General features: G+C 37.0%; 1 protein-coding gene across 11 annotated transcripts in view; it reads right to left on the minus strand.

Annotated features, from left to right (window-relative positions):
* Positions 1 to 21514, minus strand: part of SPATA16 (spermatogenesis associated 16) — a 236312-nt gene that overhangs the window by 195064 nt on the left and 19734 nt on the right. For all 11 annotated transcript variants that reach the window (XM_077880363.1, XM_077880362.1, XM_077880361.1 and 8 more), the window contains exon 2: positions 16178 to 16814. In XM_077880363.1, coding sequence (XP_077736489.1) covers positions 16178 to 16795 — 618 coding nt within the window. In that variant the 5' untranslated portion in view covers positions 16796 to 16814. The remainder of the gene's footprint in view (positions 1 to 16177; positions 16815 to 21514) is intronic.

The raw sequence follows: 21514 nt of genomic DNA on the forward strand, positions 1-21514 counted from the left end.
TCCACTCCCCTATCCGTTCATAGGTTCTTGGGAATCTCACACCTTCAATCATCTTTTATTACCATTATTCTCTCTCTCTCTTTCTATGGGCTTTTCCAATATAATCATATCCAGTGTTCATTTTCTTTCTTTTCTTTCGGTGGGGAGCAGCAGAGGGAAAGAGAATCTTAAGCAGACTGTGCTCAGTGAGAGCCTGATTCAAGGCTCCATTTCATGATCCTGAGATTATGACCTGAGCAAAACCAAGAGTTGAAGCTTGAGCCACCCAGGCACCACTTCTAGTGTTCATATTCTTAAAGTGAAAATCAGCCCATCAGTCTATATTCCCTTTGAACTATTGTCCCATTTCTCCTCTTCCTTCCAAGGTGAAGGTTTTGGTATTTTGGACACTGTGTTCATTTCCCCTTTCAATCTTACTTCTGTTTTGTTGAGAAATAAGCCAAGCTTCTTTTTTAAGCACAGCTTTCAATTGATTATATAATGGAATCAGGTGTCAGTTTGAGATAATGGTTTATTCTTTTAACAGAGGTAATTGTGATTATAACATATACTCCATCATATAATGAGCCCAAAGACTAATTTTTCCAGTGTGTGAAATTTTAAGTTACAAATTATGCATGCTAAATTTTAGTCCGCATTCTAAATAGGAGATATATAAATATAGTTAATCTAACTTTTGGGGTCCAAACTATTTCCCCAGGCTTGCTAAACTGAGTGTGCGTAGTCCCATTCCAAGTAACCAAGGTTTCCATGTTGAGTTACAGTGATAACCATTGAAAGTGTTCTCTCCATAGACCCTGACAGCCAAACAGATTATTTTTCTTTCACTCTTAATGCTACCTCTAGAAACTTTGTAACTATTTTCTCAAAGCCTCCAGTCCATGAGGAGTTATTCTTAGAATTCCCTCTTAATTAATTTTGTCTCATTTCTTAATTTGATATTGCTGCTCACATTCTCCAGGATTTTCTTATCCCTCTGTTTCTGAACATACAACCCTGAGATCAAGAGTCCTGTGGTCTACTGACTGAGCCAGCCAGGTGCCCCCATTGCTCTTTCCTGTTACACATCAGGTATGGATGAGTCCACACTCTATCTACTTTTGGCTTCCTACATGCCTCTATCCAACAAATGTGCTGTTCCGCCAATTGCCTTCACACAAAATACGTCTAAAATTTTATTCAACCATTTATGTGTGCTCATATTTCTGAGCTGGTGGCACTTGGATCCTTAGAAAATGCTTCTTTGTTTCTCACTTGCCACTAATGTGTAAAAATTTTCTTTCCTTCCTTTCTCCCTTTATGTTGGTCTCTCTCTCTCTTCTTTTTTTTTAAGATTTTATTTATTCATCAGAGACACAGGCAGAGGGAGAAGTAGGCTTCATGAAGGGACTCCGATGTGGGACTCGATCCTGGGACCCCAGGATCACAACCTGGATCAAAGGTGGCGCTAAACCGCTGAGCCACCCAGGCTGCCCACTCTCTCCTCTTTGTACTAGCTATTGCTCATCTGATTCTGCTCTTTACTTTTCTCACTTAGGTAATCACAGGTTTAGCCTCCAAATAGCCTCTATTTCCCCCCCCCTCTCAAATCTGCCTCTAAATCAGTGACTTTCAATTATTTTTGACCAAGTTCCATGGTAAGGAGTGTATGCTACATCACAACCAGGACATCTTCCCCACCCCCAACACACACAGCAGAGAGCCCAGACAATTGATTTATTTCTCACTCTTCTTCCTGTGTTTTTATTTATAGGTATAGATAGATCTAGATATAGAACAGAAACCGAAATTTCACAATGTAAGACTTCCCTTCCAATATTCTGTGAACTCTAATATATCCAATTGTACTGTATTTCTATTCTATCCTATCCTATTCTATTATTTCTATTTCTATTAAGCATAAATGCTGGTCACAACTCATTAAATTGATTTCGCAATCCAGTAATAGATTATAACCCAGAGACTGAATACTAGTTTTGCCCTCTGTATTCATTAGATTGATATAGCAAGAATAAAAATCTGACTCTATCATTCTCCATATTAATCCTTTTGGAAGGCCTCCTGTTGCCTCCTGGATAATGTGCAATACCTTGAAAAGCCATGCATGGCCCCCTGGCAAGCTGTCAGCTCTTCCTGTTTCGTATTTCCTCATTCTGCACTTTCTACCCTGGCAGCACTCAACTCCTTCTTACTTACCTTGGAGTTTTCTTTTTCTGGTCCTCTCATATCCTCATCCCCCTGCTGCTTTCCTCTAAAAGCAATACTTGAGTCACGGCAAGGAAAATGTCTACTGTAAGAAGTAGTGAGAAAGTGATCACCTAACAATTTGTGGTTGATTTCTTGCTATAAATTTCCCCCATAAAATCAATAATTACATATTCATAGATTGGTATCATCATCACATCATCATCATCATCATTGACTAAAACAAGTACTCCGGAAATTATTTATTTCCGTAAAGAAAAGACACTTTGGCGGTGGCATTCAGGTATGTGTGAATCCACTGTTCTAGGTATTCATAATGATTCATACAAAACAAGGAAACCACACTGAGACAGTACAATGAAAATCTATTTTCTTTTCATATTACCCCCTGCCTAACTATATCCTATTGTCTGATAGGAACAGGATCATCTCCCAGGTAGAAACAGAAGAAACAGAGCCTTCTCTATTTTCTTGAATGTCAAATGAGGCAACAGAAGAGTTAAATAACTAGATGTTGCAATAAAAAATTTCCCCTGCCATTCTTCTAGATAATCTGAATCAAAAGAGTAACCGTAACCACGAACTAACTCTGCGTTACATTTCTGTGAACAAATTCAAGTGGATCTCATCTACTCAGCAGCACCTGCAGAATCTGTCTGAACATCACATTGTAGAGTGTATGAAAGGCATGGAGAAAAAAGAGGATTGCTGTTTTTAACTTTATTTGGCTTTGGAAGTCTTGCAATAAATTTGGAAAGTCGGACAGTGGGGGAAATTTGGGCAACATTACCTAATATTTGGATAAGAATCATCTTTGTGTGTGTGTGTAAACCTCAACATGGAGTCATCCAATTGAAATACAATTTAGTTGTATAAAACTTTAATAATTGAGTTGGTCAGGTTTTAATTTACAACAAGGTAAACAAAGTGAACTACATTTATAAACTACACTAACATTTATTGCCATTGGGTGGAATCCGTAAGAAACACCTGTGAACTATGGAAATGATCCTGTTCATGGAAAGATCTCCCTCAGTTTTCCATGGATTAATAATTTGCTTCGGGGACGTCTGGGTGGCTCAGCAGTTGAGCATCTGCCTTTGGCTCAGGGCACAATTCCGGGATCCTGGGATTACTGGGCTCCCTGCGTGGAGCCTGCTTCTCTCTCTACCTGTGTCTCTGCCTCTCTCTCTCCGTGTCTCTCATGAATAAATAAAAAATCTTAAAAAATAATAATTTGCTTTGTATGAGGTCATCACTAGTGTAATAAATTTAATATTTCAGAGACACATACTAACCACTGACTGGAGTTTAGTATCATGTATTTCTTGGTGTTAATAGGAAAGTATTCAATAAGTGAATTTGCTCTTTAAGTAAATATGATTAAGGTTATGTAAGTGTGAATTTCCAAGGAATACATTTTCATGACAATGATCTTTAAATGTTTCTGATGCCTTTTAACAGCTTTAAATGTTTAGATACTACTTCTCTTAATTCCTTTTAAAAAAACATATATGGATTCATATCTATTGTAGGTGATTTTAAAGGGGAAAAGAGTGATGAGCATTTTCTATGTCTGCAGTTCTCAGCTGTTACCTGCTCAATTCCTGGGAATTTAAAAATACCAATGCCCCAGGCATGCTCATTGTCTGAACCCTACAACTGTATCAGACTCTTTGAGGGTGGGTTTAGGCATCTCTCTCTCTCTCTCTCTCTCTATATATATATATATAAAATTTATATATGTATAAATATATATTTATATATATTTATCTATCATCTATCTCTATGTATAATTTAATAGCTTCCCTAGCTGGTTGTAATTATGTCAAGAATCTATGAGGTTCATAATATTTTTATATGGAATGTGATTCTTCTTTCCTTTGTAAAGTGATACAAATTATAGTATCTTCTTTATTGAAAATACTCCTATTCACCCCTCCCCCACACTCCACCACTAGGGAAAAACTCTGTTCTCCCTGAGATAGTAAATGTCTTGCAGCTCTCACTTGCCTCCTTTCCCACTGTTCTTTTGACTCTCCCCACATGCCTCCCCACAAGCTCTCCATGTTACAGGTGCTGTGTACAAATCAGACTTGATGCTCCTTCCCTTACTGTGTCAACGGCTGTGCTCTTATGCAGGAAAGGGAAGCGGGTTCAGGAGTCAGATGACTCAGGTGTGCAGGGGAGCCAGGGCCAACTGGACCAAAAGCCTCCATAGTAACAGGAGCCCATCAAATAGAGGAATGGCCTTGATATGTTTCCCATTTCCTCTATCTTTTTAATAATATTCAGCCTGAAAAATATTGTGTTCCTTTAAGCAATTATCAACTCTCCTTTGTGTAGCTTGAGTCTTTTAATCTTTTCGATTCCCTGGGATGGGAACGATGAACACTAAGTTAATTAAATTACACTGAAATTTGTAGGAAGTCCTTCTAAATGTCCACTTAAAAGACACATCTCAGGAAAACAAAATCTTTTAAATATAAACAATAACATACTAAATTAAAATTTAAAAAATGCATAACCTGAAAATGCAAATTAAGTCTTAGAAGGCAGGCCATGGGCCCTATTCTTTGTCTCTAATCTCTGGTTCCCTGAGAGCAGAAACTAACTTTTACTTATATTTGTATCCCTTGCACTTTAGGACTGTGACAGGCTGAAACAGCTAGTAAATGTTAGTGGTATTAACATACCTCTTTTTCTTATAATGGTAAATCCTGCTTTTCTAGAGGGTCATCTTATTTAACTAATGGTTAATTATAGAGATGTATCTAATTTTATTATTTTATTTTTGAGGTAAAGAAAGGCATTTGTTTTCCTGCTATGTAAATTCGCTAGCATATAAGAATACCTTTTATGATTAAATACTTGTTAGTTATGGTGTCCCTGAGTAGAACAAAGATGGCAACAATCAAGAACTGACATGTTTAATCCTGAACATGAAGTTCAACACTCAGTTTATACCCGACAACTAAGAAAAAAATGAGGGATGCCTGGGTGGCTCAGCGGTTGAACATCTGCTTTTGGCTCAGGGCGTGATCCCGGATTCCCAGGATTGAGTCCTGCATCGGGCTCCTTGCATGGAGCCTGCTTCTCCTCCCTCTCCCTGTGTCTCTGCCCCTCTTTTTGTGTCTCTCAAGAATAACTTAAGAGAAAAAAATCCTAAAAAAAAAAAAAAAAAAAAAGAAAGAGAAAATGAAGTATTTCTAGTGTAACAATTTGTGCATTTAAGTGAAAGCTTACTTTTTTTTTTTTTTTTTTGCAGGAAGCAGTTAATAGTTCAAAATAGTGTTTGAAAAAAAAAAAACCCAACAAAATAGTGTTTGATTTAGATCACTGGTTCTGAAAGGGGGAACAGAGTAGAAAACATGCATTATCTTGGCCCCTTGCTTTGAGTGAATTTTAAGTATTGTTAAAAGAAGACTAGAAATTTTTAATGGTAAAGGGGAAAGAGGATATGGATTAAAACAATAATGAGACAGAATGTTTTGGGGGTACTAAGGCTTTTGGTTACATACACACAGTTCAAGGAAATGAGGTACTTGAGAAGTACAGTGGCAACGCAACTTTAGAGTTCATCACGTTTCCCAGCAAGCAATTCTATGGGAAAGCACATTGTGGTTGGGTGTTAGTTTTCATCATGCCTGCTTAACAGTGTTCTAAGGACTTGAAGGGTGTTTGTTGCTCAGAGTTACACAGCAGAAACAGCATCAAACACAGATAATCTGACTCCAGATTCAGTGTTGTGTCACAGCTCTGGACCCACACGGCCACCCAGGGGTATGTGAACTAGATATATGAATGGAGGACTCGCTGGAAGGACAGTTCCAGGCATTTGTGAACATGGTACAGCATAAACCCTTGCTACTGAAAGAGGTCCCAGGAGTTTGAGCTTATTTGAAATAAGGTATCTGGTGCCCGTCGCCAATGTAATGCACAGGGATCTGCATTTTTAGTAATATTCCTATACAATTTTTACCCACTCTAAGGTGCAAAGCAAGAGTGTAAAGAATTCCAGATATGAAATCAGGGTACCTGAATTCAGTCTCAGCCCTGCCACAAACTAGCTGTATGTAGCTCTGTATGTTTAAGAGTATCAGTTTCTTTATCTGCAAAATGGAGTTGATGATATCCATCTTCAAGGGTTATTGTGACGCTCATCTGAATAAGAGGGCCTGGATCCCAGCAAGAGTTTAAGAAATGCATACTGAATCCATATGCAAATCCACAGATGTTTAAAAAGACTGCACAGGCACTCAAAGAATTTGGTGAACTCTCAATTTCTTGATTATATTGCACTAAGAACTATCTGTGTTAGAATCGATTTAAATTAAGCTTTCTGGGATGTCCACATTTTCATGCCCTAGAGATTTGCTACAGAATTATTCTCAGCAGAGCAATTATAGGTGAGGCTGCCCTATAATGAGATATCCTTGCTACTTCATTAAATAAACCCCTTTGGATGGGCTCCAAAATGGACCTGCCTCATACCAAATTCCATTACATTGGAAGTAATCACATAAGAAGGCCCTGGTGCAGGTTCAATCAACTGGATACCTACCATTTACCATAAAGGGAATGTGTTCTAGAACAATGATTCCCAAAAGCATGTTCTCAGACCAACACTTTACTGATCCAAGGGGAAACAACAAAAAAATAAAGACAATTTAACTTTTCATAAAATTAACATATAACCTATTTAAAAAATATCCTTCATTCTGAGAGTGTGCCCTCTTTTTTTTTTTTAAGATCTTATTTATTTGAGAGACAGAGAGCGAGAGTGGGAGGGAGGGACAGAGGGAGAGGGAGAGAGAGACAAGCAGACTCCCTGCGGAGCGGGGGTGGGGGTAGGGGTTGGTCCCAGGACCTTGGCATCATAACATGAGCTGAAGTCAGATGCTCAACCAACCGAGCCACCTAGGTGCCCCCTGGGAGTGTGCCCTTTCTATTTTCTATCCCTTTGGCATTGAACTGCTCCATATTTTTATAAAATAATGATGATGATAATAGATTATAATTTTTGTAATGTTCTTATACAATACAAATACAATGTAAATCCTCTCTTCCTCCACTAACTTTTTGTTTTAGTTTACAGGTCCTTGAAATTCAAAAATTTTAAATCATTGTTATAGGAAAAAAAAAAAAAAACTGCTTAAAGGAAATTCTTTCTTTTGAAATTAGTGAAGGCGTAGAGCATTTTAAGTTAAGAACCAGACCGTGAAGTTTAACTGAAGGGCAAATCAGTTAATTTTGACATATCAGAGTACAACACTCCTTAAACTACAGTGCACACAAAGATCACCTGGCATCTTGATTCTATAGGTCTGGCACAACCCAAAATTGGGTATTTCCAACAAACTCATACTTAGAGTAGCAAAGGCGTAGTGGTTAACTGGGGAACTAGACCATCCTTGGCTCAGCTTCTGGTTCTATCATTTCTAACTGTCGTCCCTTGAGAAGTTACTCAACCCATTGGTCACTTAGTTTTTTCACTAGTAACAAAAGAATAATAGTCCCATCCGTTAAAGAGATAGCAGGCCCCAAATAGAATCAGTTGTGCTAAGCCCCATGTCAGCAGATCCACTTAATACCTACCCTAATTGCAGTTTCAACCTTCTAGGAATGTAACCTTTGACCAGTCAACATGAATTTAGCTGGGCAGCACGATTTAGATAATCCACCTGAAGAACCCTTTCTATTCTCTAGGGGCGACCTTGCCAAAAACAATGCATTCTTTATTAACATTTTCCTTTTCCTGCCCCTTTTCTGCCTTTTGCCCTTCCGAGCTCCTTTCTATTGCTAGATAGGATGCTGCCAGTTTTGTGAACTGTTGAATAAAGCCAATTAGATCTTGAAATTTATTCAGTTGAATTTTTGTTTTTTAACAGATTTGATGGCAGCAGTGAGATTCAAGTCTTCGACAGCTTCAGGGACAATGAGAAACACAGGCAGGATACCCGTGAACACTCTAGGTCCAATGTCTTTCTTGCCATTTCTGAGGGCTGTGGGTTAGTTGTTAGTTCTGAGCTCTGCTCACTTTGTGTGGAGCTCCAGACCTAGCTGGCTTTTCAGTCTGCAATTCCCAGGTCTTTGAGTAAAAAAAAAAACCCAGACTTTAGTTCAGTCTCCAGATTCCATGTTGGAAACTGCTGATGGTAGTTCCCTGTTTGTTTGGAATCCTTGCCCAGATTCCACACTTGGAACTGCTGGAGGCAGCTGCAGTCCTCCATTTGTTTGGAATCAGTCTGCAGCCCTCAGTCTTTGGGTTCTGTTGGCTCAATCCTCTCCCTGGTCCCAGGTTCAAAGGTGGGAACTGCTGGTGGTACGTGCACAACCTTCTCTTGGTCAGTCTGCAGGAATATCTACACCCCAGCCCCTGATTCTATCTCAAGATCCACGAGGGAACTGTTAGTCGCAGTTTGCAGTTCCCCATTCAGGTGGAATCCCTAGTCCATAGTCCCCATTTGTTGAAGTTTGCTGGTTTAATCCTTTCCCCAGTCCCCAGTTTGTTGGTTACTGCCAGTATGTTAATGTATGACATGAGGTAAAAGCTAATTGCTAATGGGAATCTTAGAAAACAAAAAAGCCACAAAAATTGGTGGGTAAGAGTCAAACACTAATAGGCTGTTAGAGTGCTCATCATGTAACCCAAAGACTCCCATGTAAGGATAAGCTGGTTATCCAGAATGGGTGAGATTGACACTAGGATCATCTGCCAACTTCAATGAGGTACACTGTAAAACATCATCACGCAGTTCTTAACCCAGCAGCACATCCCTTTCAGGTACTAATCTGGCCCTGAGAGACCCAAAGGCTAAACTATGAATGAATGAATGAATGAATGAATGATAAAAACGGGATCCTTAAAAACCAAAGAGTTAAGCATGCCACCTTTTGGCATGCAGCTCATTTTACATCTAAGAACTATGGACACAGAAGCGACAGATATCTACAAAAATGGCAAAATCTTACTAACAACAACCTGGAATTACAATGGCCATTATGGTCTTATTTAGATAAGATTGTTTATTTAAGAAATACACTTAAAAGCTAGGCCTCCCAAATCAAACAGAATAGGATACCTATCTTAGTTGGTATATAGAAGCTTCCAAAAGGCTTCAAAACTCTAAAATAACTTTAAAGTTTTGTTGCAAAAAACTGATGAAAAATTAAAGACACGAAGGATATCTAAAATAACATTTATGCCTCTCCCATTATACCCTCCTAAAGATCCATCATTAAAACACTGGTTCAGAAACTGTTGTCTCAGGTGTAATCATCTGGGACACTGGAAAACAGATTGTCCTCAAAGGCGCTATGCAAATTCTTTAATACCAGCTCAAATGCTCCCATATCTATACCTTCAAAGGAAGGCCCCCATATGGGCCCCTCCTCAAATTGATGGGACTCACTCATCTTCTGGTAAACTGCTACATTATTCCCTTACACAGCTAAAGGAAACTAAAATTAAATTTAATGGAAAACCTTGCCAAATTCTAGTAAATATCAGAGCTACACTCTCCATTTTAAACCCCAGTCAGAATCTGCAGATGGGATCCTGAAAAAACTGGCAGAAGCCAGCTAAGGGTGAGAATTCTTACTAGATTCAGCTTTCCCAGCTCTCTGTAGTACTGGGTAGAAAGAGGAAATTAAAATATCTTTTGCACCCTCTTTGGGGACACCTCTTAAATCTAAGGGGTTGTTTGGTACTGTCAGAAATATTTACTATTTGTCTTGGCTAACAACTACAAAGTAGCTCTGTGGTCAAAAATTGGCCCAATTGCAAAGCCTGATAAGAATTTATTTTTAGGCTTCCTCCCTTACGCCAAAATGAAACTCTATACCCAGAGAGAAAGAAAAAAAAAAAAAAAAAACTTCTGAGGCCTTTGAAAAAAGAATTTACTAAAAAAGATAATGTAGTTAAATTGGTGGATCAACCCTTGGTGTCCCTGGAGGCTGTAGGCCGATTCTTTGAGGAATTGAGAACAGCTGTCCTTATCTTACGTATCTTTGCAACATTAAAAATGCAGCTGTAGGGGCAGCTCAAGGTTCACCTACTCTTTTCAACCAATCCTAAAATGTCCTCCCCCCCCCCCATTTATCTCGAAAGACATGTAAATATTGGCCTTAGGAAACCAAAGTCCTTCTTAGAGGAACTTATATTCCTTCCCTGTGCCTTTGAGATGGAAACTTTTATCTAGGCCATCTCTTTAAAGTAAAAACTTCAGGGAGGTAATAATTCTTACTGAAGGAAAAAGATTGTGGAGGACAGAGGGAAAGTTCATTCCTTCCTTCCTCCTGCCTCCCCCCCCCCCTTTTTTTTAAATACAAACTGCTCTATAGCTTCCAGTTTACTGGTCAAGGTCAAGTGCAAATCTTAAGTGTCTTTCCAAATATTAGTAGAAAAAGCTTTAGCAATCTGAGTAAACTTTTTTTTTTTAAGATTTTATTTTTTTTTATTTAATTTTTTTTAAAATTTTTATTTATTTATGATAGTCACAGAGAGAGAGAGAGAGGTAGAGACACAGGCAGATGGAGAAGCAGGCTCCATGCACCGGGAGCCCGACGTGGGATTCGATCCAGGGTCTCCAGGATCGCGCCCTGGGCCAAAGACAGGCGCCAAACCGCTGCGCCACCCAGGGATCCCCAATCTGAGTAAACTTAATTTATTCCAACTGTTCTTTTATAACTAATGAATTTTACATTATTGTGCCTGTTTTATGGTTAAAACTTTTGAATGAAACTATAAGGTCTCTGTGTCTGTGTGTTTATGGGTATTGTAGGTGTGATATTTTTCTACTGCTTGATAGATATTGCCAAAATTAATTTATAAAAGAGCTCAATTTAGCTGGTTTAAAGGCAAGCGCTTGTAAGGGCCGGGTATTCTAAAACTCTCAGAAATATAGAAATTAATCCAAATGATTTTTAAGTTCACATGATCTAGGATTAATCTTTAGTAAATAAAAGCTAATTTAAGGCAAATTAAAGTTATTAGAGTTATAATCTCTAGTGCATAAAAGCTAGTTTAAGGCATTTCCTTATTGTTATCAGCATTAAACATAAAATTTTTATTCTACCTGGGTTTACTAATTAAGTTCTTACTATCTCTACTAAAATTTGTTGGCCTGAAAATACTCTGGATGACTGACTTTGTTTAATGTTTTATGAAATTTTTGTGGGTAATCTAAACATAATTGTCAAGAACAAGTAAATTAAAATACATGTAGGTAGTGATGTGGGAAACAAAGGCTGAAGAAAAAGTATTAAATTCTCTTACTACCTACAGCCCGTTGACAAGTCTGTGAAACAGGCTGAGTGACCTTCCTCTAGGGACTCAACCGCCTTGATGTTGATACTTTGCTAAGGGCAAAAGGCAGTCTTAGCTCAACCCAGAGGACCCTGTAAGTCTACTTTGACATATAAAAATTCCTTTGGAAACTTCCTTTATCTCTATCACCCACCCCCAAGATATATGTTGGCAATCATCCGCCAAGTAGATGACCCACCAATATACATCTGAAGGGTCTCATGACTGAGTTTTTACTAAACAATAATAAATGACCTCTCATAACAATAGCTAGCCCCCTCAGGATCCTGGAAACCTTGTTTCCAAAATACCTGGGAGGCTTACACTATTCCTAACCCCCTCCAATTTGAAAGTATATAATGAGCCAGTACAGCTCTTTCTGCCCGTGGGTCCTGTCCCTGTGCTTTAATAAAACCATCTTTTTTGCACCAAAGACGTCTCAAGAATTCTTTCTTGGCCGTCAGCTTCAAACCCTAATGTCTTTCCTGTATCAGGAAGGGTAAAAAGTTGTTAGGTGAACTTTTCAAATAGTTGTTATAGTAACCTGAAACCTGAAAATTTGGCTTAGTTCAATGAAGAGTTAAGTTAAATTCATTAAATATCCAGCTCATTTCCAAATAAGGTAGAAACATGAATTAATTACTGAACATAGGTTTATCCTCTTTTGGTTTCCTTTTTACAAAGGAACTAAAGATATTTGGATCTATCGGTAAACATATTTTATGCCACATTGGAGAAATTGTACTCTAAGGAAGCATATGTCTCTAGGAGTCATAAAATGTAAATTTGCCAATCTAAAGAATGCTGGTGCAACAGTTCACAATTGCTTACTTAGTTTTTACTAAAATTAAGGTTTTAAAATTCTAATATATAAATAAAACTACTAGAAGTAATAAAGGAAGTATCTCTGTATGCAGGGAAAGTAGGATGTGTGTTTTCAGTAAAAGAAGGTATGAGGAATGGAGATGAATTTTTTTTAAAGAAAAAGTAATTTTATTCTAGAGAGAGGTAGAAAAGAGGAAAAAATAGGAAAAAAATCTGAATCTAAAGAAGTTTTAGAAAGATTTTGCAAAAGGAACCTTGAGAAAGGAATTTTATGTGTGATCAAGCTGGATAAAATTAAATAAATTTATTTTAAGTTTTTTTAAAATAAGCTTTCAGATGATTGATGTACTTATGCTTAAGAAAAACTAGAACTTCATATTTTTTCATCTGCCAGAATGACAAAATTTTCTTGGACTACTGGTCTGCTCCTGATGTTGTGAAAGGTTCTCTTCCTTTACCTTTTAAGTAATCTGCCTATAAAGCAAAGATTTATGTTCTATCAAAATGATTTCCTGTGTTCTTTATCATCAGGTCTTTGATTATAGAAAAAAATAATAATTGTCCTTTAAAGATTAAGACTCTAGGCATACAAATGTGATTTAATATAAATGTGTTTTTATCTTCAGCTTGTATCTTTTGCCCTATTGGTATATCTTCTGATGTGAATACAAACTCAAGAGCAAATAATGACTGATTTTAATAAAATTTAATAAATTTTAACAAAGTTTAACACAGATGGATAAGTAGGTCACGGGACTAAGCACTAATCTCACCTACAGAACTGGTTTAACTTTATGTAGTAAAAGTAAAGCATAAAAAATAAATTATTTCATCAAGTCCATCTAAATAAATGCCTCCTATGTTCGAAATCCTAAAATATTAAAATTGACTGCTTTGGGGAGCTAAACTGTTTTCTTCCGAATCACTGCTTATCATTTTATCTCAATCATTCTAAAATATTACCATAAATTTATCTATGTAGTAACCATGTTATGAAAACAAAAGGAGCTAATAATTTGTCAAGAGTACAAGGAAACTACCATATAAATAGAATATTCCTAGTGGGGTTATTAAAAACATTGAAAAGTATCATGTCAATTAATCTTCAGAGCCTCTCCTCAATTTTTATTGTTTCTTTTCAATCACAACCAGTGTTCTGTGTCCTCCTATAGCCAGCTTGCTACCGCCCATTTAGCAAGCATTCCATATGCCTTGCGCTGCCTCCCAAGTAATAAGCACTCTATGGGAAAGTTGTTAGTTATCCTTCAATATCCATTCTCTTCTTAGGAATACAACCTCTGGATGTTAGGGCTAGCCAAAATAAAGACCACAGTTTTCAGCCTCCCTTGTAGGTTTGTATGGTCACATGACTAAATTTGGGTCAATGGAAAAGAAATGGAAATAGTGTGTGCAACCTCTGTGAATTGTGCTCATGGGGACAGAGCATGCCTCTCTCCTTCCTTTCCCAACTTCTGGCTGGCTAGAACGTAGATATGACGACACCAACTGGAGCTGACATTTTGGATCATGAGCTTGAGGAACAAAGTAGAATGTGGAGCTCATATCATACCAGCATTTGACTACCTACATTTATATGAAAGAAAAATAAACTCTCTTTCTTTAGACACTGTTATTTTGGGGTTTTCTGTCACTTGCAGCCAAACCTAATCCTAGCTTACATACACTCGAATATTTGTTGCTGCATCTGTCTTCCAGGTGTGATCCTTATCATTATGTCCTGGTCTCTGTTATCCATTCTACCCTGCTTGGAGCCATGTTAAAACATAAGGAAAAGGGAGAGATGCATTAAATAATACCCATAAACAGTCTGTATTGAAGAAGTTAAATTTAGGAGAAGAAAGGATTAAAGAGGTTAAAAATCTTTTCTATTCCCAGCAGCTCTAGTTTATTAAGAGACATTCTAGGTAAAATTTCAAAGTTAACTCCCAAGATAATTAGACAAAAGCTAGACCAGATGTCTAAGCTAAGTTTTGGTCTCAAAATAATTACCTTTGTTAATTACCAGTAATTAGTGTCAGCATCCAGCACTTTCCTAAAAACTCTTGTTGGGGGGTAGGGGGGAGGGCAGAGAGGTGGGGAAAGACGGTGAGAAAGAAAGTGAGAGATAGAGAGAGAGCACATAAGAGAGAATCTGAACAAAAGCATTTTCTAGTACAGTTATATCTTGGGGTCATTAAAGCCTGATTCAAATTTTATCATTTTGAACAGTGGGTTTTATGAAAAACCAGGTATTTTCTTCCAGTTAATGCAGATATTTTTTGCTTCTACCTAGACTTAATTTGAAGTTTATATCCTTTCTTATTTTATACTTTTCTTTTTTCATTTCCAAAATGATTCTTCTTCTTCATCTTTACCATTATATCTTTAAACCCTGGTCCCCCACCCTAAAAATATATTCGGTGGAAAATGGCCCTGAAAAGATCTCAGGGTTCTTCTTGAAGCCTTCCTTAGCATCCTTTCCTCAGCCAGAGGCTTCTGTTCTTAAGCTCAAAGGACAGCATAGGAATCTCAGTGGTTTGTGGATAACTTAATTTTCTGGCACTTTTTACATAGTTCACAAATTTACATAATGCATTACTCTTCCCTTCTTTGTGTAGACGACCCTTTGTGAGGACAGAAATATTTACAGATGCATCTATTTGTGCACTACCTCATCACTTCATACCTCTTTGGGCCTCCTTTTCTGTTTAGAGTTTCTTTTTAAATATTTAGGGACACCATTGTCTGCTATTATCCATTAATAATTCATTGTGGATGTAGTCATTTTAACCTGCAAGTAATAGTGGAAATAACACTTTACTCTTTAAATCTCCAGCACAAACATCTCACACTTGACTCCTGCTCATGCCTTCTATCTCATGTGGATTCACTGTCCCTTTACACTATTTCCACTTAACTGTTTACTGGTCTGCCTCCCTCACCAGACTCTTGGGGGGAAAGGCCCATGTTTTAACTCATGTTTTTATATCTCCAGGGGCCACCAAGCACATACAGAATGCATTGAAAAAAAAATTTTTTGTAATTAATGAAAATATGCAGTCACCAATACAGACAGGTCAATATGACTTTTAGTAACCCACTCTGGTCTTTTTATAGGTTTCAGGAGTCATAAGAGGGAACAGTTTTTCCCACTACCTATTTTGTGTTTTAGTGGTGATTCCCAAATAAATTTTAGTCCGCAGGCTACTTCTTTATGCCATAAACAATAGTGACGAATTTACCTGCTTGCAGAGAGAAAAGTAATTATTCATAAAGCTCACTAGAATGGGAAGGAAAGCAAAGTTTGATGATAAAGTAAAATGGTGCTACTTTGTTTTTAATAAATATCAGGCATAAATTATCAGCCTTTGCTAACAGTAAAGATGGGTGCATGTAATCATGAAGACTACATATCAAAGTGGGAAAATTCATTTACTCATTAACTGCCTATTTCTAGAGAGAGAATCTATATTCTAACCACCACCACTGTACTAAAACTTTATGGCTTTTATAGGTATACACCTAAATTACAAAACCAACTGCATTTTTATATGTTACCATTTACTGCAGGGTTGGTTAGCAGAGAAAAAGCAGGACGTATGTTTTTGGGGAGATTTCTCTATGTCAAATACACACAGGCATATAATTTGTAGACATATCTTATTTACTTTATATCTTATTTGCTTTTATATTTACTGGGAATCGTATAATCCTGATATCATTCAATATTTTCACTCCATGATCAGTGTTTATTACAGTATGATCAGAGCTACTCAGTATCATCCTACTTGCCATTTCACTGCTTGTCACCAACCTGTACATTCTTTAATCCCATACCTCCAATGCTGTTCTGAACTGTCCTGCTGCCACAGCGTATTTCTTTTGTCTGTAGCAAGAGCTGGCATCCTTTAAGGCTACCTGAAGCCATTTGTCAATCTGAGGCGGGAAGTTGAAATTAGGTACATGCAAAGGGTCTACTATTTCAGCAGCACGTTGGTTTGATGTAGGTCGAATGCCAGTGGACATGAAGGACTCTACAAACTCATACCTCACATCCTCTTCATCAACGTAGACCAACTTCGCCTCTACATCCATGATGTTTTTTAAGGGGATGTGAGGCAAAGGCATACTGATCAACATGCTGTCAAGTTCAGTTATCTTTGCCTCTTTCTTTCCAGCTGGCTTTTCTTCATTTTCTGCCTTCCTTTTAAAGGCCACTTTCTCTGAATCATTGCTTTGTTTTTCTTTGATGCTCTTTGCCATTTTTATTCTTTCACTTGTGATTTCTACCTGTTTATCTCCACAACTTTTCTTAACCTCTTGTGACATTTCTAGGATGTTTGGTTGATTTGCTAAGGTAGACATTTTCTTGCTTGTATTTATCTTTGGAACAAGTTGATCAGGATAGATCCTATTCACTGTATTCTCCAAATTCTTATCACTTCCTGAATCCATTGATTCCCCCCTGAAACTCCTGTAAGGGTTAAGAGAATAAGGAAAATGATTAAAACAATATTTTGAAGTTCCAGTGGTTTAAGACTATAGTCAAATTCATTTATATTTGTTTTATTCATTATAGGTGTTTACTATCTTAAAGTAAAACTGTACGTACATTATCTGCTGACAGTTTTACTAGAGAAGTAGATGTTTCAATCTCAAAACTCACCAAGAATTTGTTGCAAACACATTTAGATGATGTCTTTAAAAATAATCATCTATAGCTGAACAACACTGAATGAACATTTTTATGGGGTGCCTAAACTCACTGAATAGGAAAACCTTATACATAGGCACTGGGAACAAAAAAAAAAATCCATCTCAATATTAATTTCCTTGGAAAGGCAGGTGGTCTAGAACTCATTATAAAATATACTGCTAACCTGCATAATAGACTCGGGAGTCTAAAGAAACCACAGCTGCTTCCTCTGAAAAGCTTCCAGAAATGTTGTAAGCACAATGTTTCCTCAATTTATTTCTTCTATTAGTAATGAAAATCTCAAGTTTAAGCAGCTTTAAAGATAACTATTATTCAGAACTAATTTGATAGCAGAACATGACCTTCTACCTCACATTAATGTGGAGCCACATATTCATCTTAAGTCTACCATCTTAGTATTTTTGTAGCAGTGATATCAATGCTGTACTTATATAAAGATGAGACATTTTCCTAAATCATCATTGTTCAAAAAATTTAATAATTAATGGTCTTTTGTATACTGTCTCTGATGCTAGTTAATTTCAAAATATAAAATACCCTGAGATTTAATGATTATGTAGTATGGGTGGTTCCTATTTTTTTTAAAGATTCCTTTACCTCTCAGTCTCTGTCATGGAAACAACTATGTAGGGTATATAGGAATAAGAACCGCATTTTCCAAAGTAACTGAGAGAGAAAGAGGTTAAGTTACTTATCCAGGTCATGCTGTTGGTCATTAGTTTTTCTAATCTCTGTGTAATACAACCTGGAATGCTATTACCTCCCTACTCACTACTCTACTCTCTTCCTCTATTAGGATGCTGTTCTTTAGGATAGCTAATGGAACACAGAGAAGAGAAAACACAAGAAGGGCTGAGGATAACAATAGGACAACAGTGACATAAAAGCTAACTTTCTTGCTTCTTCTCATCTACCACAAGGACAGTACCTGACTGAAGATAGTCTTGAGTAGCTTCTCAAAACATGATTTTATTAAAATCGCTGATTATTTGTTTGTTTGTAAGAAAGAGAAATTTGGGCAGCCCAGGTGGCTCAGCGGTTTAGCTCTGCCTTCGGCCCAGGGTGTGATGGAGACCTGGGATCGAGTCCCACATCAGGCTCCCTGTATGGAGCCTGCTTCTCCCTCTGCCTGTGTGTGTGTCTCTCTCTCTCTGTGTCTCTCATGAATACATAAATAAAATCTTAAAAAAAAAAAAAAAAAGAGAAAGCAATTTGCCTATAGAAAACATTTAAAACACTCTAAACGCTGACCTGGTAATTCTTATATAAAGTGAAGAAGAAGCAAAATTGTATATATGGCTGTAGCCTTCAGGCACTTTTCTCCCTCTACCATTGAACATTTGTGTTATCAGAAAGGGCTTCATTCAAACATGGATATATAAAAAACCCTACTGTGATGGTCCACATTATCTCACAGGAAAGATCACGTTCCAATAATTCCAGTAATAGTGGTCTTGGATGTTAATTTGCAAAAGTTTGGTTTTTTTGTTTGTTTTTAAGATTATTTATTTATTCATGAGAGAGAGAGAGAGGCAGAGACACAGGCAGAGGGAGAAGCAGGCTCTCCACAAAGAGCCTGATGCAGGACTTGATCCCAGCACCCCATGATCATGACCTGAGCTGAAGGCAGATGCTCAACCAGTGAGCCACTCAGGTGCCCCAATTTGCAAAAGTTTAATATTAGAATATTTCCCCAATGACTTATACTGAGTTATGTGTCTCTGCAGGAAGATATCTAAAAAAATAAAATTTTTGCCAGTCTGTATTATGCTCAATATTGAAGAAGATTACCATGATTGGGCATCACAGGACCCATCAACATAGCATTACTTTTTGCAAGGCTGTTTTTTTTTTTTTCTTCTCTTAGAATTATGGCTGGCATCTAATACATTTCTTGGACCGCTAATGTGGCTAGTCAGAGTGGTGAGGGGAAAACTGTCTTGGCAATCACTCTATCTTACGTTTATTCTTATGCTACATAGGATTTGGGTTGAGTAAAAGCTTCAGTCCTTGACTTAGGATCTCTGGTGGATGGACACTAGGGATACACATTTATACCAGTATTTCTTTCAGTAGCAGAGATAAAGAAATGGAAGTAGCATAACTCCAATACCCCCCCATATGCATTAAATGGTTTTTTAAATATTGTATGAAATTTTGAGTAAAATTTATAAACCACGATGAGGCTAAATTCCAAATAAAGATGGATTCTTACAAATACTATAGAAATTATACTTAGGTTCCCCTCTTGGTCTAATACTATCTCTGATGCAAAAGAGATGTGAGGCTGTTGAAACTCATTTAAAACTCAAAATATTCAATTTTAAGGATTCCTATTCATTCTTACAATAGACTGCAAAATATAAACAAGAATTGCTGGTGAGTGACCTACTCCAAAATTTTCATGGTATCTCCCAGGTATCTTACCTTATCGTCTTTTTTCTTTTTTTTTTTGTTCTTTTCTTTTTTAAAATTTTTTATTTGAGAGAGAGCATGTGAATGGGGGGTGGGGCAGAAGTAGAGAGAGAATCTCAAGATGACTCCCCTCTGAGCAGGGAACCTGGGATCATGATCTGAGCCAAAGGCAGAGGCTTAACAGACTGAGCCACCCAAGTGCCCCTCCCAGGTAGCTTTTCTAAATTCTCCACTTTCAAGAACCAATTATTAAAATATATCAGAATATCTGTAGTTGGTTATAACTAGTAATATTTTTAGCATCTACAGCAGCATTACCTATCTCTTCTGCATTTATTGAAACATATGCATGTATAAAGTTATCTTTATGACCATTTCTTCTAGATGATAATTGCTTTCCCTCCCTTTTTCTCCTCCTGACCCACTGCTCTCTCTTTCTCTCTCTCTCTTCTATTTTTCCTTCAAATTCCCCACTCAAATCTTCCTTCCCACACCCTTCTTCATTGCAAGAAGGAAGGTTTTATTATTTTTAAGAAACAGCTATTTTCTGCATCAGTCTTTAACCACTTATAGAAATCATAATTTTGGTCTTCAGTGCAGATATGTATAAGAAACAATAATACAGGAGGAAAAAGTGTACGTGGTACACAGAGCACTCAGGAGTAAATCTGAGGGCAGATGTTTTGTTTTCAAACATCTGGAAGATCAATTATTCCAAATTTAGAGAAGAAATAATAATCCAAGCCCCCTCAAAAACCCAGAATAAATATCCTAATGTCTAAAAGTGGCCTAAATGTGCAGGCTGAACAAGTATGACTAAACTCAATCAATCAATGTTGGTTACAAATCAGGTGACTTCAGCTTCAGATTTAGAGCCTGTTCTTTATAAAAACTGTTGCATATCTATAAAAGGGTTACGCAACTGTTTACTTACAACTTTTTAAAAAAAAATTATAAAACTCCATTTAAGTAATCTGGAATTCAAGGCCTTTCACCACCTAACCCAGTGCGTATTTCCAGACTTATTTAGCACTCCTATAAACTGCTCTGAAGTCAAGCTGAACTTCTTGTTACTTCCAAGAGATACTGGTTTCTAGTCTGTCTGCTAAGAATTCTCCATCTTACTGTTGCCACCTCATTCTACCTGTCCAAACGTAGCCAGAAGTTATCCATCTCTCCCCCCTCAGAATACCTACGGCATTTATACCACTTATTTTCTACATTGCAGTTATGGGTGAATGACTTATTTTTTCCAATAAGCTCCCTAAAAGCAGAAATATGCTTTACTTATCTTCACATCAGCTCAGTGCTTTGCATAGAATAGCCATTCAAGAGATGTTGATCAATATGAATGCAGGGAGTCCAAAGCTAATTTACACATTTTAGGAGAAACAAAATTGGATTTTTATAAAGATATGGCCTGTAACTGTGCAAAAGTTGTTTTTGAGGTGTTTTGCTAGTTTTTTAAAATTTTATTTCAAATTTGGTCCTGGATGAAGTACATTTTCTCCTTTCATAGTTCAAGTGAATCATGTACCAACTAGATTTAAACTATCAACCTCTTCATTTTTTTTTAGTAGTCAAGTTGATTAACATGACATTAGTCAGTGTTCCTGAGGCACTTTAATCATTACTTCAATAAAAATACTCTTAGAGAAAACTTTAGACCATCATTATGTATGTCAAAGAAGTATTCACTGATAACATTCTGTAAAAATGCCCATTCTTTAATTTAGAAGACAGCACTGTAAAATTGATTTCCTCATAGAGACATGCCTTAAAAAAAGATCTCTGGCAAATATTTATAAGAAGCATTAGAACAATCTCCAAGGTTTTATAATAAATGCAGGTACAAGAAATAAAGAGAGGTTAACGTTCAACCATTTCCAGGGAGTAACCATTTAAATATATGCAGTGGATTTTTCAACACATTTATTTTTTGTTTCAAGCGTTTTTCAAGCATTCTGTTCTATGTGGGAGTTTCCACAGCTTCATCGATACAATCAGTGGTTTACATGGCTATTAGTACCACAAATTATTTA

This window comes from Canis aureus, chromosome 31, assembly GCF_053574225.1.
Source record: "Canis aureus isolate CA01 chromosome 31, VMU_Caureus_v.1.0, whole genome shotgun sequence".
Taxonomy (NCBI): Eukaryota; Metazoa; Chordata; class Mammalia; order Carnivora; family Canidae; genus Canis; species Canis aureus.